Genomic DNA, 19,204 nt, shown 5'->3' with positions numbered 1-19,204 from the left:
AACTTTGAGTTGCACTTCTAACAGGACTTGCTTGCTGGACACTGAGAGCATCCCGGCTTTTGGAGAGAGCTCCAGAGAAAAGCAGGAAGAGGATTCAAGTCTCCTGCTCCGAGGAGTCCCAAACAACACTTGTTAAATTCACACAGAACTTAACCCACTAGTCTCTCCTTTCAAAAGCATTATTGATATTTAAACAGGGAATATTTATTTTTATTGTGTAATAATTTTGACTGAGAGTGAGGGAACTAACACAAATTTGCTTCCCTCATGTTGCTTACTTTGTTTTCTTTCTTTTCCATACACTGTGTCCTGTCTTGTCCATTAGTGTTCCAGGGCATGGACTGTTTACTGCAAGGTATATGCCTCTACCAATAGGATTTTGTCTAGTCATTTGACTTGTTTGGCTTTCTGCATCACCAAAAGAAACAAATCTAGGCTCTAACATTACCCAATTCCAAGTCATTGTACTGATATTTTAGCAGGAATAAGTGAAACTTTATGAGAACAGCATGAACATCTGAAGCCTCTCAAAGCTTGAGTGCCAAACAAATCATCACTTTCCGCAGACAAAACCCTCTTCTGATGTTCCTCTGCCACTGCCTCTTGAGCCTGCTCTGAAACTGTCAATTGTGCAAAGAGTAATATTTAGTTTCACCCGAACTGCTTTGCCCATTGCAACTAAGGAAGTGCCAAGTATTGTCTTCAATGGTATTTGTTGCCCCATGTTTTCATTATGCAAACTTTCTACTGTGCATGGTGGCTTTTCCTTTGGCAGGGAAGATGGAATAGCTAATTGAGAATAACAGTTGTTGTTCTTTGGCAATGTTGTCTTTAGCAACAATTTAAAAAAATTAATTTCTGTCATTCAAACAACCCCAGTGAGGCTCAGTTTGATTGCATTAAAAAAAAAATCACACAATCCTTCCACTAAATTATTGGGACTCTTCTCTCTGGGATTTGTTTCTTTCCTTGACATACAAAGGAAGAGATTATAGCTTAAGAATTGCAGAGTAAGCAAAAGAAAGAAAATGAAGGGGAGGAAGACTTAGGAAAGCTATTTTAGAGAACCCAAAAGGTGTATTTAAAAACAATCACATCACCAGCTTTAAATACAAAAATGCAAATAGAGAAAATCCATGACAGAGTAAAGGAAGGATAAATAAATAAAACAAAGTCACTGTTAACAGGTAATAGGTCAATAGGTCACCAGGAGCTGCAGCTTCCAGGGGTCCAGAAGATACTGGGAACTTGCAAATAGCACTCCGGAGTGAGTAGCAAAGATAAAGCTTTATCCACAGTTATTACCTTTTCCTGAACACAATATAAAACCCCAAACACATTAACTTATTACCTTTGTGACATATGTTAATATGTAACATAATAACATGAGGAAAGGTAACAGAAGTCAAAGAGAAGAGGACAAGTGCCATTTGTGTATGCAATACAAGCAAACCCCATGCTCACCAACACCAGCTATCACTGCCAGGAAGGATAAATCCCAACACCAGGCACCTTGGATCTGCAGCGATGGGATAACTTGTCAAGGACCTTGACGTATATCCCTTTCAAAAGGGACACACGTGCAATTACACCACCACAGTGAAACTCTCTGGCCTGTGGCCCAGGCCACAAGAAGGGTAACACCACAGCATCCACCAGAAGAGGAGTTTGCAAAACCAGCGTGAAGTCACTGTTAAGTCTGTACTCAGGAAATTTTTATATAAGGAAGAGATGAAACAAGGAGACTTATAAAGAACTACATTTATTTTTGTTTACAGCAGATATCATAAATAAAGCTAAAACAATTTTCACCGTGTGCAAAATACAGAGTTTCCATGTGAAAATTTAAATACAGAGTTAAAAACTATTTAATAAAAATATTCAGTTAAGATTATAAAGTAAAGACAGAAGGTTTAGGAGGAGAAGGACAGAATCCTCACTGGGCAGGAACAGCGAGGAAGAGTCTGAAACAGAGAGTAAAAAACACAGCAATAGGAAGTGGTTTGAAATGGTAGACCTTCATATTAAAGCATGCTGAGCTTTGTAACAACACACTGTAGCCCTGAAATACATAGGAAGTCACATCCCAGCCATATGTGCAGGAAGTGACCCTTAAAATACAGAGAGGTTTCTGGTGGGCACAGCATAGGGACTGTCAGAGCCATCGAGTCATTTTAGGATACCCACACAAATAAATACTACCAGGTGAGTCCCACAAACATACAGGTCAGTAAGATAAGGAACACGGAGCTCTGACCCTGTGGCCCTTCCACATTCCTGGCTAAAGCATGTGAAATGAGGAGAGTGGCAGAGGATGGTTAGCCCCTGCTGAAAATTACTCCTAAGATCAGTTCCTGAAGGCCCCTCCCTTTGAAAGGGATCCTCGGCAGGAACAGCTGGGTTATGACCACATCAGCCAGACCCTGTGCACTTGCTGGTCAGACTGAGCCCTTGGTTCTTGTTGGGATTAATTTCCCCTTCTAGATTGTCAACTTGTGATTACACAAACTGAAACTTATGCATTTCTTTACATAAAAATAATCACGTATGTTTGTCACAGGGAGTAGTGGCAATGTCTCATGCAGCAAGACAAATCCATTCATCAGGGTGCCAAATGGGGCCAAGTTAATTAGTTAATAAAACAACTCAAACCAAAACACTTTGGTTATATAAACTTGGCATGGTGATATTTCAGCCTGAGAACTGCAGGCATATTTGCAGACAGGAGTAATAGCAGAAATGTCGCTTGGGGTGGAAGACTGGAATTTGCATTGCTTTGGCTCTTTTTTATACAGAATCTTTTTATACCATACTCTTCCAGTATGAAAGCAGAGAAGTGCTCAGAGAGCACCACACTGCTCAGATGCTGCTTGCTCATTGCACATCTGAGCTCATGCCAACCAGGAGAATCAGCTGGGTAATGCCTTCCTGACCTTATTTTTAATCTTTCCTTCAATTCTTTGAAAAAAAATAAGGCTTCAGCTAGTTCCTTCAAGGAGCTATTTACTTGTCTAACTTACCTGAAAGGCATAGGGAAGCAAACATGCACAGACACCAAGAGAAAAACATTCCCTACAAAGAGCGCAGGCATTACCTTTTCTAAAACCATCAATTCAGCAACAGGTTAAATGATCATGCCAAAGCTCCATTAATATACCAGACACACACAGTTTGCTCCAAAAGTTTTAAAAAACCACAAAATGCTGTCAAACGACGGTGTTAGTCACACAATTTTGGAACTGGCAAGCAGAAAAAAAAAAATCACCTGAGAGCAGAAAGGCTTCAGCCAGTGAGCGGGTGCAGCACCGGAATGTTGAATCGGACTAAAAGCAATAAGGGACATTGACAGGAGAAGAGAGCAGGGAAGAAAACACAGAACTTAACTTGGTTAAATAGGAAAGCATCAGGAAGATTACATAGGTGCAAAGAAGAATTGGCCAAAATGAAACTGCCTTTCTTGCCTTAAATTATGAATGAGGACAAATAAGTATGAATATTACTAGCAGAATATTAAGATGAAGTGAAAAAAAAATCTACCAATTATAGACTGATACCAATAAAACAACCTTTCCAGAAGAATCACCTGCAAAATTCCAGTGGAATATGCAGTGTAATTAAGATTCCTCAGGAAAACATTTGCATTATGCAAGTTCCTGAATTCTGTTGTGGAAGTGTAGGGATTTTATTTCCCATTATATAAATTTATACAAAACCAATACATTATTTTAATTTATTTTTTTAAAATCTGATTTTTAAACTTTCTACTAGTAAGATTCATTTCCTTTAACTTTATTGGACAGAGATTTCCAAATTTCTTAGTACATCACCATTTTCTGTAAGTTTACCATTATGCTCACTCTGCTGAAAAAGCAGAAAACTTCCTGTAGTAAGCAGCAGAAGAAAAAGTGTTCCTAAAGACTCTGCTGTTGACATACTGAAATCAAAACTGATGGCAACCCAAATTTTAAAACCACTTAGCAGTTTGCTGTGTCACAGGAGTAACATGACAAATCGCACTGCAGATTTTCTCCTTTTTAGGGTGAAACCATTACTACCATCAGCAAACAATTAAAAATAATACAGTGTTTCAAATTAGGGGTTTTTAAAATGCAATAAAAAAAAGGTACAGATAGATTTCTTTACGTATATACAGATGCTCACCATGTTACTATAATTATTGCTGTGTCCAGTCAATGTTCTAGCAAAGTTTGGCTGAATATGTTTGAGCATTAATGGCAATTTATTTCAAAGGAATGCTACCATATATCTAAACAATTTTCTTCAAGCACTTTTTCAAGTTCTCTGCATATACTTAACAATTTTTTTCCAATAATACATAACCACTCTAAAATGTGAAAGTCTTTACCCTCATAGTTTAAAGAAAGTCAAACTATCTAGAAAAAAAATCCAGTTTGTAATTTATTTTTAAACAAAAGATACATTTCCTCTTAATATCTAAGAGGCAAAACAATCAAAATCATCTTTGCCCACTCATTATATTAAAAAAAAATAAAATCACAACTGCCAGCCCATGAGAAACACGGTCATTTGAGACCACTGGAAAGTCATCCTCAACTTCAGTACTAACTGAATAGGACAGTATTTCCTATTGTTTATGCCACATTCTTTTGGCTACAAATAAATACTACAGATGTTTTTAATTTTAGGCTACACATATTGCCATGTTTATGTATTTACCTATTTCTTGGTCAATGCCTGAATTTAAACATGTAAGTATTTGAGAGGCAAGGAATATGCTTACCTCACTGGCTAACTAGGCTGAAAATAATCAGAATTGGCAGCATGTCCTTGCTGTAAATAGATTATTTAACCTGTCCAGACACCTGCTGTTTTAGGTATACCTCATTGAGAGACATCTGAAAGAAATTTATTTAGTGGCTGCCATTGGTTGTACACATTGAAATGAATTAAATACCCAGCTAAGAAGTAATCTTAGAATACATTTATAGGCTTTTGTTTGTTTTAAACTTGTGTTTTGAAGAAATTCCAACAGACACTGGGAGCAATGCCTACCCAGAGGCACAACAGTAGAGATTTCAGCTACAGATGAGTGCTCCATAAATTCATATTCCTCTTATTGGCCACCTAATGAGGAAGCCTCAACCTGAGGAATAAGTCAGGTCTAATTACATTACCAGTTCCTTCAACTTAAAAATTTCAATCAAGCCTTCACTCACCTAGCATTTGCTCTTCAAATTTATTTAAAAATTTAAATAAATTAGTAGAACAGATAATACCCACTTATCAACAGAGGGTATCTATCACACGTAAGCAACGTAAAAGGCATGACTAGGAGCAATATGAATTACGTACGTGATTTTTTTCAAAACATTCATGCAAATTATAAACCTCATAACCCAGAGCAAAGACGAAAGCGAGAAAAAAAAAAGCTACGCTCTATATTCAGGTTTCAAAACCCAGTCATTTGTCAGATATATTCCCCACACATCTGAAACACATGTTCTTTCTTGGTCTAACTAAAAAAAAAAAAAAAAAAAAAAAAAAAAAGAAGTGGAGGGGTTGGTAGGCAGGGAGAAAAATGGTTTCAAAATGTACCATCTTCCCCAATGGTCTGATCACAGAATCAAACAGAGGGAAAAATAATCTACAAAATATCCTTCATCTGTCTCCATTTTCCGGAAATGTGTCTGGACACTGTCCTTCATGCTCTCACATACAGTACATTTTATGTTGAAAATTTTGATTGTGTACCTCGTTTATGTCAGAAGGAATCCACCATTCATTGAAGTCATGCATTAAATTGCACGAAAAGCAAAAAAACAAAACTCCAAAACCAAAATCCCCCCTCAAGAAAACAGTCAGGCTGTTAATTTTGAAAATCTGAAAGGCACAACTGAGCAAGACACGTAGAAGAATTCAAACCCTATAGAATCTTTTCACCCATTCAAGCACATTTTCAAGTGATAGCTCTGCTTCCCGGTACATGTGAGTAAGTACCTCTAGAAGAGCACAGAGGAGTGGCACACCAAGGCTCAAGAGTTCATACAAGTAGGTATAGTTATATGCATTGTCCCTGAAATGAAGATTGGTAGCGTGCAGAAAACCATGCATCCAGTTAGACAGGCGTCTGGGAATGTCAAGCAGATCCCTTGTCACCCGCAGGGGCCAGCTTAGCGTGCCCCTAAAGAAGGAAGTCAGGATACCTGGGGACCTGTCCTCTGGACTGCTAGCAGCAGACAAAGTGCTTTCTGTGGTGGTCTCTGCGGGTCTGGGTTCCATTTTCTTCCATGCTTCTGCTGCCTCCTTACATAAAGCATCAAAAAAAAAAAGATACTTTAGAAGCATATTTAACTTCTAAGTCAAGCTTCTAACGTCTTCCAGTCTTTATGTATATTTCCATTTCCAATTGCTCTTAACTTTGCTTTGCATAGGAAAAGCTAAATTCCATTAAGAAGCAGATTATAAATACGCCAAACTCACAGAACAAGGAGGTTTGTATTTTAGCTCCGATTTTACTACTTCTGCACATTAGGTAGAAAACTTCCCCCCACCCCCTGCCAAGTATTGCACCCTGCTCCAGATAAAACTGCCTCAACATTTCCTGCATGACCAATAGAATCAATACCTACCTTTCCTTGGATTGGTAATGTTGCTCTTCTCTTTCTGTGTTTCGTACTCATTTTGCAGTGTGTAAAATGAGGTTTACAGTAAAATTTACCTACAAGAGGGAAAAATAAACTATATGACGTTTTCTATATGTATATAGACTGAAAACTCACTGTTGTATCTATAAAAAAAATAGTGAATGGTTGGGCAGCAAAAGGAATGGGAAACTTGAACACAAATTTGCATATTAGTTCAATAACACAAGGTCATTTATCTACCACTCAGGTATAAGATTAACAAATCACAAAAATTCAAGATCTCTTAAATACAGTCACAAACCAACACAAGATATCGAGCAAAACCAAAAGTCAAATAGTCAACTCAAAAGAAGTCTTTGCAGATACTCTGGATAGAAAAAGAACCACCTTTGACCTTGAGTCTTTAACCCTTTCACAGAAGGAGATCAGGTTAATACTGTGATCCACTCAGATCACTTGGAAGTGGCAAGTGATTTTCAATTCAGTTTGGTAATTCCTCTCTAAACTGAAAATCAAAACAAAAATTCACTGTCTCTGAACCCCAGGCTCTAGGTGGGACCGAGTGCCCAAGAACTGAACCTCTTGTTCTACAGCAGCCTGGAATAAATTACACTGTGCTTGGCCAGTCCTACTGCTTTCAAGTCCTGAGCCATAACATCTTAAAAGAAATAACCTATATTCTCTCCATCCATGTAAATCTGCCACTATTATAGCTTATCCTTATAGATCACATTATTTAATGGCCAGTTATAAATGAGAGATAAGAATAACCCTGTATTGTGGGAGAAAAATCACCCTTTCCCCCCCCACTCTGACCTGTTATTGGACAAAGTGCATTTTGGTCACTCAACTCATTTTCCACTGAGGACTTCTTCATTTAGAGCTCAAGTCTGTCATAACTCAATTCTTTTGAAAGACTAGGACTGCAAGTACAAGGACTCAAACTCAAAGATCAGTATGGATACAAACAACACACTTGGCAGACCTCCTCCTGACCGACCTACTGCGCCAGATCTTTTTCCCCAGTTCCATTAAAAACATCAATACTCAGACATTTCAAAATATTCTTAAATAGCTCCTACATTACCTTCTTCAACATCAAAGGCATAAATTCCTAAACGGAGTGTTGTAGAACATATTTCACACTTGAAGCACTCCCTGTGAAAGAAGTGGCCTTCTGCACTCAGCCGCTCCATAACATAGACCCGTTTTTTGCAGAAATAACAAATGTCACTCCCCCCAATAGACTGAGGAAATTCTTTTCGCAGAGAACTCTGTCAAAAGATAAAAACAGAAATGCACATAAAGCCATGGCACTACACCCAGATATAAATTCTTATTAAGGGGGCAGCTGAGTTAGCTGCTTGAAGTGTTACACAGCACCCTCCACACACAATTACAACAAGAATCAGTCAGCTTTTTTTTATTACTCATTTGCTGCAATTCTGTAGGTTTATGCATCAACTAATAAATCAGGCATCACAAGGACTTTAAGGGTTGACTTTTGTCTTGGACTTGCATCCAGTTTCCCTCTGGGAGTTCACCAACATTTTGTGATTACTCAGGTGCAAGAGCAGCATCATCCCCAGATGCTCACTTGTCACCCTGCACCACCCTGGCTCAGTGTGGGCTTCTCAGAAGAAGGTGAAGGCAGACCTGGCCATCCTGAAACAACAGACACCCTGAAGACTCAGTTCACACACACTCCAGAGGAGAATGTAGTCTTGTTCCTTAAGGTCTAGGAAGAAAAGCTGACAGTCTTTGACCCTGGTTTCCGAACTACCACTCACATCTCTGCAGACATCTTCTCTCAGCCATGTTCTTCCTGAGACTACAGTCCGGGCTTGGTTAGTTTTTAAAAAAGTTGATTTGTTGCCTACCACAGAACATTTTTTAACACACTGGACTTTAAACATGATCCATATTAACGGCTGGAAACTATTTTGAAAGTTTTTGTTGAAATTGGGCTGGCAATTAACATTCTTCCATTGCCACAAATCTCATCCTCTCTTGGATATACATGCAAAAGGTACAGAAAAAGAAATAAATTATAAATGGATTAGATGCTACTAAGGACTTCCCTTGTCTTATTAAACACAGGTATGAGGATGTTACTTTGCATTATTGTATTATGGTTGGTTACAGGTCGGTGCAGATGAGCATGCTGCATTTACCACATTCCATCACCATCTCCCTCCCCTTCCACTATCCCTGATGCCACAGGAGAGGTACCACACGTGGGACGGAGGAGGCACAGGCTTGGCACAGTCTGAGCACATTCAGGCAGCAGTACATAGTCCACACATCTTTAATTTCCCAGTAAAAAGCAGTCTTGGAACAACCTTCTAATGTGAAGTGCAAGTCACAATTGTCATTGTCACACTGTCTTGTGTTTAAAAGTTGAGGAACCTGCTCCAAAATCTGCCATTAGCAAACCATTTTGCTCTGATGGATCATTTCAGAGCATGACACTTCCCAGAGAAGCAACCATGCAAGTGGAAAAATACATTTTTAAATGTGTTTTAAAAAATACGGTATTAATAGATGGTTACAATGAAGCAGAAGCAATTGAGTTTAGTGTTGAATGGTAAGTAAGTGTCATCACCACACCACAACACGTTACTTTGCTTCCCAATACCTTACAGCTCTGAGCAGTGGAGGCAGCAGATGGAGAGTGAGGAGTGGGGCAAGAACCTGTAGCTCTGTCCAGGGATCGTCTCTGAATTCAACATAGAATAGTGTCAGCATTGAAAAACAACCCTCTTCAAAATGAGGCATGGTGATTCAGCATTTGTGTGTTAAAAATAACTGCATAAACATGTACTGCCCAAAACTTTCTTTAGAAGTCACCCTGATTAGTAATTGCCTTCTGTTACTAATTCTACAGTAATTACATTTAATAAAAGCCTCCTGAAGTTTTAAACCATACAGTCAAGTACTAAAAATATAAATAGGAGACACGGTGAGCAACATTTCCAGCACATTCACACGTCAGCATATTTTGCAAACATGCACTTGATTCCTTAGTAAGTGTTAGACTCCTAATGGCCAGTCTTTGCGAGCGAAGATCCGGGGAAGGTCTTTACACCTTCCAGCCTAAGACCTTTCATAAAGCTTAAGGTGCTCCACAACCAGTGGATGACATTCTGGAAACACTGCTCTTAAGTTATTGTTTCTTTGGGGGTTTAGTCTTACCAGTTCAAGCTGTGGCTTGGGTCTGTGATCATTCACATACAGATTTACAAGAACTTCAGCCACAGCTCCAATTGCACGTGAGACCTTTCCTACAGTCATCTAACCAGAAAAGGGGAGATAGATGAAGAAGAGAAGGAAGAGCTTTAGTTATCTTTGAAAAAGAACTTCAAGAAAAAAGGACAAGAATGGTTTGAAAACATGCTAACATCGATAAAGGGAGGCAGGAGAAAGAGCAGAGGGAAAGTCTAGCAGAGCACAAGTTTGTTCATGCATGACCGATGTGGTCCAGCTGGTGCCACAGAAGGCTTCTGTGCAGCCCATGGACTTCTCCCAGTCTCCAGATGAGGGAGAAATAGCTGATGGGAGCAAATGCTGCCTCCTGCTGTGTCCGCAGAAGGCTGAGCTGGAAGCTACTGACTGGATATCTGGGCTGGACATTCTGACAGATTAAAAAAAACCCCCTATTGTTCCCTTCAGCTTCTTGGGACATTGTTCTTATATTTCACAATAGGGGCGGAATTAAACTTCACATTAACAGTACACAAACCATGACATTTTAGGGAACATTCTATGAGAACATATGTGCCAATTTCCCACTCAGAAATGTTTTGTTGGTGCTCACAGAGCAACCATTCACCCTTTCCCCAGTGACTCAATGCCAGGGAAAACTAGAGAAACTATGCTCATGAAAGGAAAACATCTCCTTTAATCTTCTTCATCACACTATTACATGAATGCTAGGCCTGCATTTATCAATCCTTTATCAATTAGGCCTGCAAGGAGATTGCACTTTCTTAGGCTGTGGCTCCAAAAGCATTGTAGACAGACAACTGACTGCATGGTCCAGGCTTCCCTGCCAAAACACATGCCCAGGGACTGGAAAAGAAGAAAGATGTGTGTGCCTGAATGGCAGCAGGTAGGTAGGTACTCTAGTTCTCTGCTTCTGGAAAAAAAGTCTGTGCAGACTTCAGACAGATTTACAGAAATACTTTCTATCCTAAACTGAATTTTCTGCAGTGATTTGGATTTGAGCCTTATAAACAATGTAAGATCCCACAGCCTCTCTTGTACCAAATGCAGCAAGGGCCATCCTGGTAGGGCCAGGGATTTGGTGCTCTGATTCTGAAGTCAGACCATTGTTTCTCCCTTGAGAATCCATGATCTCATCTCTTATGCACCATTTGTCTCCCACAGAGCCCAAATTTTAAGTTAGTTCCACTCTTCTCAGTGAAATGATTTGTCTACTACCACCACACTAAGTCCTAGGTTTTAAAATATCAGAAATTACCATGAAGAAAGGAGAAAAATATAAATGCAATGGTATTTGCAATAGTTCAAAACAATTTTAAAGTATTTTCTATCAAGTTTAAAAATGTATTGTGGGTGTATTTTCAGAAATTAAGATGGAAAACAATATTCTTGCTAATAAAAAAATTTCAAGGGAACATTTCTAAGCTCTTACAGCTCCTCTTATCTTTTGAGAGTGCTCTCATAATTAACTTCATATCCAGGCAGATAAAAGTATGTATGTTAAGTTGACAATGGCCACTTAAGGGACAAAATTCTGTACTTTTTGGTTTTGTATAATATAAAAAGACTTTTAAATATTATTGAGTATCTGAACAACTTGTGGGTAACAACAGCAAAGTAAACTGCTATGCTGTCCTAAGAGGTACATCAGATTATAAACCAATAAGGGAAATGCTACCTGCTACTACAGGAAAACTATATTCCTTTGTATTGTTTAAGATCATGGAAGAAAAAATTTTCCTCCCCAAATTCTGCACACCTCTGAATATGCTGAGCAACTTCTAGGCCATGTACAACTTCTTACCTACAAGGTCCAAGGTAAAAGAAAGAGTTCAAAGTCAGTCCAAGCAGAAAGTTTACCTTGAACTAGTTAAATGCTGGACCAATCAGTTAAATAACAAGGCTGTGCCTAAAGTGCAAGTAGTTGAATTTCAAGAAAGGTATCCTTGAGTCTGAACTACACCTTGAAATTCATCAGGTTGGCTGATTCCTGTTCTCCGCCCATTGAAAAAATCTATGTCAACATTAAAGTAGTCAAAACAAGAAAATTGCATGTTTATACGCACTTGAAAAATGTTATTAAAAGGAAATGTCCTTGTAATGAATGTGAATTCACATTCCAAGTAAAAGCAAATGGGATTTCAATTAAATTCAGTGACAATGCCTTTAAAACCATGCTTTAACTTTTGGTCAGCTCTGAACTGGTCAGGCAAGAGATGTTGTATGTCCCTTCCAACTGAACTACTCTGTTCTATTCAAATGTCACTCAGTCACAAAACAGACATATCAGGGCAGAATGAGAATGCACCAGGGCAGCCCCATGGGCATCTGCCACCATCAGAAACATGAGAATGGGAGGGACAGGACGTGCAAGAGCAGTGCTGCCCTGCAAGGCTCATGTCTCTTGCCCTTGTACAACAACAGCACAACCACCAAACCACCAATAACCCCTTCTGTGTGTTCTCTGAACCTCACTCTGCTTATGGACAAGGACTTCAATAACATCCTCATCCCATTTAATTGTGTGAGTGTAATAAACCCCAGCTGCAGGAGAGGGTCTGACTCTACACACATTCCTTTAGAGAAGCTGTCAGCTCTCACATGGCTTAGCTTTGGTCAGCACACAGGCCTGCCTGATATGCTGCTCAGGTACCCTAGAAACAGTATTCACATAATGGGGTTTATATTTTGCTCATGCCCTTACTCCCCCTGAAGCTACTGGTATATGTGAAGTCACACACACACACATTTTGTAATGCTGGGGCCACTATCTGTAGGAAACAGGTTACTGCTCACAATCCAGGCAGGTTTATACCAGCAGCTTTAAATCCTTTGTTGAAAAGTAATCTTAAAGAGTTAGTTCATGTGGTGAATTTCAGTACACAACCAGAGAACACTTAAAAATCCCAAATGTTTGTGATTTACTAAAACTTTTGACCTGTCAATGACACATCGCCAAAGCTTTTCAGCAGGTTGATCAGGGTGGTTATTAACATGGAAAGAGAAAGCTGCCTTCTGTATTTCTTTGTGCTATTATTTAGAACACCACAGCCAACCAAGGAGTAAGCCTCAGGAGTGTTTTCATAAAACAAAGGAAATATGCTCTCTGCCTCCAAAAGAATGCAATGCTTTCCCTTTGTTCTTTCATATCCTTAATGATTTTCCGGGTCTTATTTTGCTATGAGGGTGATTTATTTACTTTTTGTACAACCTGCTATGTACATTTTCCTTCTGAGATAAACAACATTTGAGTAATAAGTTACTGTGTGTAGGAAACACCCAAACCCTGCATACTGCTTGTAATTAGAGTCACATCATTGAAAGGAAGTAGTTTGTACAAACTCTACAGGGAGCAAAGCCTATTGATTTCAACAAAACTTCATAGATCCTACATCATACTGTGTGAATTCAATCATGCAAAGCTCAGATGGACAGTTTTCTGAAGGTCAATCCAAATGTAAACAGAGAACAGGAACGATCAAAGCCCAGCCTGTAATGTAACATATGCTAATTCATAATTCTAGCTATGTGAATTTTGACAGCTGATTAAAGTTAGAAGGTAGTTTTGATTTTTACTGGCATCGTCCATACAGAAGTTAACTCTTAATAAGTTGTAATGACTGTATGTCTTCAAAGAAGCAATATGGTCCCATAGCCCCCTTTTCGAGTGTTCCTTTCAGGCCTTAGACTTAATAATAGGTTTCTATAATGAGACAGTACGATTTTGTAGCCACTATCTTCAATAACTATGCCACCATAACTAATAGTGTTCCAATGAAAATTCAGCAGATGCAATGACTGGTAACAACCTCAGTACTCCCTTGAAATTAAAATGATGGTACTAACTATTTAAATGATGGGAGGGTGCTAATATTTATAGGTCATATATCATGAAGTCTTATAAAACTCAAGACTTCTATTATCTTTTGCTTTTCTACTGGGAAGAAGCAGAAACAGTGAGAGCGACACAAGCAAGTTCTTCCGTTGACTTATCAGTGCCAAAGCATTTTCTCACACTGAAGTCTAGACTTACCTATTGATAGCTCTCAGAACAGAGACCAGAAATACAAATTCTGAGTCCTATAACCTCCTCTCCAGGATAACACAAACACAGGTAGTTACTGGTACATATTCACAGCAGAGTGGTCCAAACATATTGTTAAGAGCACTTGAAAATGCATGCTGTGCATCAGAAATATTTCTCAGTTTTATTTTTATAGCACCTCGCATTTAGTCGGTGTCTATATTTTAGAGTATGATAAAATTTTCATAAATCTGAAAGTTCTGAAAAGTGAGCAATCTTTACAGATAAAACACATACAAAACAATGTGACCATGGAAGGACATGGAGAGATGGCTTGTTATGAAGTCAGAACTTGTCCTGCTGCAGACTGCAGGTCTTCCCCAACATCCTGCTCCTCCCTATTCAAGGGTACCCTATCCCCATGCCCAAGCCTGACCTACATCCCTCTTTCCACGGTGACTGTTTATCATCCTTTACTGTGCTGAAGGTGGGCACAGAGGGCAGGCAAACTCTCCTTCCCTGCAACCTCTTAGTTACCCCTGTGGCAAGGACAGCACCAACGATATCACTTGTACTCACTGGTACCTGGTAAGAAAAGTCACAGGGGTTTACCGGGGGGGTAATCCATCCTGACTTGGGGTTCATTTGTATCAGCTTCCTTTTACCACATCTGCCTCAAACAGGAGGAGTAAAAGTTTAGCTGATCGTTATCAGACCTGCTATTTTAAAATTCTCCAATATGCCACATAAAATACACCATATTTACACATATGAGATGCACACAGTGTAGATGAGGACATGAGCCTGTACAACCAATGGAGCTGTATGTGCAGGCATCAAGATGTTCATGCATGTAGATCTGCCAAAGAATAAAAGTAATCAAACTTAACCAGCCAAATATTTACCAGTGAGATGCACACACATTTACTGTGCTGGTGACAAAACTAGATTTTCTTGCTTCAGCTGTGCTGCATTCTGCCAGTACCTCTAAAGAGAGCATTTTTCAATTGAAGTAAACTCAGCCTGAGCAAAATCAAGTCACAACAAACTCTTGCTACACCATTTAAATACAGTGGCAAACTCATAAAAGGCTGTGAGTGCACTTCAAATAAAATGCAGTTTTTAAAACATCCAGAAAGGATTGCTCCAGTCAAATGTTCTCCAAGAAAATATGTTAAAATCCCAGTTATTGTCACAGAGTTTCCATGTGATTAAGAGCCTAGCTCTCATTTTTTTCAGGTTTTCCAGATAGCTTGGGCTTGGTTTGTTTGTTTGTATTTTTGGTTGGTTGGTTTTACTTTGTTTATTTGTTGTTTGGGGGGCATTATTTGTTTTTTTTTGTCTCTGTAGAGGCGCAATAGCTCTCCAAATCAAACAAGCATCAGACCTCAATATTTTGGAAACCATTACTTAGGTTAAAACCCATCACGCGCTATACCACTTAGGTCATAAAAAGTAAGAGGTAAATCCAGGCAAAGGAATTATTTTGAAGCTGAAGGGAATTAGGGATTATTGCAGTAAGGCACCTGCTGAGCTTGCAGTGTCCTCGAAGGGCTGTCTGGCCTGTATTTCCATGGGGAATGAGAGCCAGGCAGTCATTTCAACACAGCTCTATCTCAGCTGAGGAATGTGCCCTTTGCAAACTGAAAGTCAGCTCAGTATCTACCTGCTCAGTTACTGCTGAGGCTGTGAGCCTGATTTACAAACAGCATTAACAAACAAGGTGTAAAAATAACCTAAAAAGATCTAGAGCAATTCCACTAAATGATCCTGTTGGACACCCACCAGATGGGAAAATCCCTTCAGTTGTGGCTTACCTCAAGTTGGGCAATATTCATGATACTTATGAATACTTATTTCATAAAATTACTTAAATGCAACAAAAGCTGGCAGAGGAGTCACTTTTGCTCCTCCTCACACCAAATGGAGATGGCACCCGATTTTGCCAGAGCACTTGGGTCATGTGCCAGGCACCAGAGCCACAGCTCCAGCAGCACCTGCACTGGTCACAGCAGTCACCTTCAGGACTTCCAGAAACTTGATGTTTCCACCTTTATTTCCACACCAACCCTACTCAATGCTACAATGCACCCAGGCTGCTGCTACATAGTAAGTGGCTGAAGGAAAGGGAACCTGGGCCTTTATCTGCCCTGAAAAGCTGAAAAAGATCAAAGTTCATTCAATTAAAATCCTTCTAAAACAAAGGTTTTTAGAAGCCAACGTTATCTTGACGTCCACAGCCCATTCACATCAAGCATAAGTAGAAAGAATTGAGGATCTTTCCACCCACAGTATGCATGTTTCCTCTGCTGTTTCAAAGAACTGTATTTTAACAATAACATGCAGAAGCAAGTTTAAAGTACAAATAATTAAACAAATAACAATAAAATGCTTGTATTGGTAAGTGCTCATACAATCCTAAGACATGGCCTCTAGTTAAAATAACCATTAACCGTGCAGGTTCTCCACTACACACCAGACAGATATTCTTATGAAAAGAAACACAAATACCACCCAAGAACAACTAACCAACCCCACAGCATCCAGTTTGCTTTACCATGCAATGGTCTGTGGTATTACCCAACAAGAGATCATTTAAAATAAGCAGCAATGCAAAATTTTCAGAATTGAAGCAAAAAATGTTAACTATTTGCTTTGTTCTTCAGCTTTTACCTGAACTATTACTGATGATGACATTTCTCTTATAAGCATGCAGAATTAACAACAGTAAATGAAGTAAAGTCTGACTTAAATGTGAATTACAACCTAGAGAACAGATTTGCTGGCAGCACCTTCCATCCAAGCAGCTTTAGCACAAATTTGGATTTTAGAGGAAAAATCTGTTAATAGAGTACCTGTTGAGAAGGAACAGCAGAGGAAGCTGAACTGACAGATGATGAAGCAGCAGCAGCTGAATGATGAGGTGGAGGGCAAGAGGGAGTTGGGGGCTGAGAATGGGGTAAGCCTTTAGTAGGTAGCTTATTCTGTGTAAAGCAGAAACAGGAGAGTTATCCAAGAGACAGTGACATTAGCAAAGGTTAAGTTCACAGTCATGCATCAAAAAAAACTATAAAGATAACTGTAGTTCTGTTCTATTTCTGCACAGTGAGGACCCATGGAAATCATCATGGCACCTTCATGGTAAACAATATTATTGTACTCAATTTTTTTATCAAAGCATTCACAGTGGGAGGTAAGGTAAGGTAGAGCTGGGAGAAAGCATAAGGAAACACAGGAAAAGTTAGAATGCACTAAATGAGCACTACTGCTAACCAATTGATTAGAAATTGAGCTACCAGTGTGTGCTCAAGCATAAAGACATAGGTTATTTCAACACATTTCTCTCCTGCTAAAGTACTCTGACTTGCTTTATAATTTAGATTGTATTTTTCCTCAAATAAATTATGCAATAATTTATTAAACAATGCTTTTTACCAGTTTCAGTGGAATCCACATTACTTTTCAGATCCACACAAAATGGAAGGAAAGTTAAAACCAAAACCACTGCAACTTTTTCCATCCATGAATTCTTACAAGTCTTCTAGCTCAGCACTTCTTCAGGTGCAAAACTTAATATTCACCTTTGGAAACTCCATGTATCCAAACATTGAGGCAAGATGTGCTGCTTTCTCTTTAATATTCTTTTTATGGAATTCCCTATTTGCTATAGTCTGAGCTCTTTTCTGCAGTGACAGCCAGGGAAGGAAAGCCAAGAAAAGAAAGAGAGATTTCAGTTAATGCCACATATATCAACAGAACATAGCAAGTTTGTAGAAAGACTTCTTATTGCCTTAATATAAGCTAAAGTCAATAGAGGAAAAGCCAGCAGAGCCAGCAAAAACAGAGTATACAGATTATCAAATGCAGTTAAGAGACAGAAAGGAAAAGAAGTTGCTTGTCACCTGTTTCATTTTTTCCTCCAGGTGCTGAAGACGCTCAAGCACTCCAGAAAGTACAAATGCAGCAGAACAGGCAGATGCGAGATTTTCAGAGGTTTCTGACAGACTGGGCTGGGAATCTGTGTTTTGTACAGTCTTTGCTCTCCTGGCCATATGATCAGAACCATTTAAAGACTGTTTGGGTTCCCTGACCTCGTGTTCACTCCTAGCTACCACCTGAAACTGGGAAACACTTGAAGTGAAAAAAAATCTGCTTTCTGCACCACCATGCAGTATATGCAGCTTTTTAGGATGCTTCCGAAAGCGCAGCACAGTCATGCACAGAACTCGAAATAAAGTGGTCTCACATCACTCTTTGCACACTGTCTACTGCGGCTCTGATGCTTGTGCACATGCACTGAAATAAATCAGTCGTGCATATCTTATGTAGGCCTCCATATCCTTCTCTAGGTTTGTGTCAGTTTTTTTGAATAGCCCCAGACAGCACCAGTGCAGAAGAACACGAAACTACATCTCCTTCTAGGGTTTATAGCAAAGATATTGGGTTGGTTTTTGTAGCATCACATCTGCCTGAGACTAAGCTTAAAATCAAATTATAAGAATATCAGCACTAGCTCTTGCCATAGTTCTAGATCTAGTCTGACTCAAGTCAAGCTATAATGTATTTCAGATTTAAGGCATTTTCTGAGGAGTTCAGGACAGGTCTCTGAATTTTAATTTTCATATAAAATAGCTCCTGATCTGCAGATTTCAACATGCAATACAGATCTCATTTCACTGCAAACCACTCTTGAAAGGCCCCTACAGGATATTTACTTCAATTTAAAACTCTAATGTAAAGTGAGCAATTGTGTTTGAGATGGGATTATTTTCACTGAAACTACTAAAAGAAAAATTTAGACTAGGTCTTCAAAAATTTGCCCCATGTATATGATGCTGCAGAAGACCTTCCAGCAGAAATTCTTATCACAAACTCCACTTAAAGAAATAAAAAACCTAGCCAATCAATATCAGCTTTTTAAGGCTAAAGCTTTCATCTTAGACATTTTTGCCAGGTTCCTCAGGCTAGAACACTCACTTTGCCTTATCATTACAACAGCCCAAAGCATTGAGTACATGCACAGACAATTTTTCAGATACTCCTGTAGTTTTCTCATGTTAAGTTAGCTATGTAATTATATTTATACAATTTGAAGTCTAGATGTGGTAACACAGAAATCAACACTTTTGTTTTTAGGGTGGTTTCCACACTTTCAAATAGTTTTCTCATCTGGTCAAGCAGGTGTAAAATAGCCTCAAACTTTTAATGTGGTTTTCACAGTTGTCAGCTAAATATATCTGTTAACTATGCAGATTACAGACAAATATTGTTTTGTATATCTTGTAGTTACACAATAACACTGAGTTCCCAGCATTAAGACAAATGGTGT

General features: G+C 39.0%; 1 protein-coding gene across 7 annotated transcripts in view; it reads right to left on the bottom strand.

The window, feature by feature from the left end:
* Positions 1-1,746: 1,746 nt before the first annotated feature.
* The window catches only part of MICAL2 (microtubule associated monooxygenase, calponin and LIM domain containing 2), a 78,005-nt gene continuing 60,547 nt past the window's right edge, over positions 1,747-19,204 (bottom strand). The window contains exons 18-26 of one of the 7 annotated variants that reach the window (XM_050335470.1): positions 17,778-17,996; positions 17,457-17,558; positions 16,731-16,859; positions 9,822-9,920; positions 9,265-9,345; positions 7,714-7,900; positions 6,612-6,700; positions 6,186-6,285; positions 1,747-3,323 (exon numbers count right to left, since the gene is read on the bottom strand). In XM_050335470.1, coding sequence (XP_050191427.1) covers positions 3,283-3,323; positions 6,186-6,285; positions 6,612-6,700; positions 7,714-7,900; positions 9,265-9,345; positions 9,822-9,920; positions 16,731-16,859; positions 17,457-17,558; positions 17,778-17,996 — 1,047 coding nt within the window. In that variant the 3' untranslated portion in view covers positions 1,747-3,282. Of the gene's footprint in view, positions 6,286-6,611; positions 6,701-7,713; positions 7,901-9,264; positions 9,346-9,821; positions 9,921-16,730; positions 16,860-17,456; positions 17,559-17,777; positions 17,997-19,204 lie in introns of all 7 variants that reach the window. The other 6 variants (XM_050335468.1, XR_007631447.1, XM_050335467.1 and 3 more) reach the window with 6 other exon arrangements.

This window comes from Myiozetetes cayanensis, unplaced genomic scaffold (genome assembly GCF_022539395.1).
Source record: "Myiozetetes cayanensis isolate MyiCay16 unplaced genomic scaffold, myiCay2020 scf6-25, whole genome shotgun sequence".
In the NCBI taxonomy this organism is placed as follows: Eukaryota; Metazoa; Chordata; class Aves; order Passeriformes; family Tyrannidae; genus Myiozetetes; species Myiozetetes cayanensis.
The sequence above is the reverse complement of the archived record's forward strand: the minus strand, read 5'-3'. Positions and strand labels throughout refer to the sequence as shown.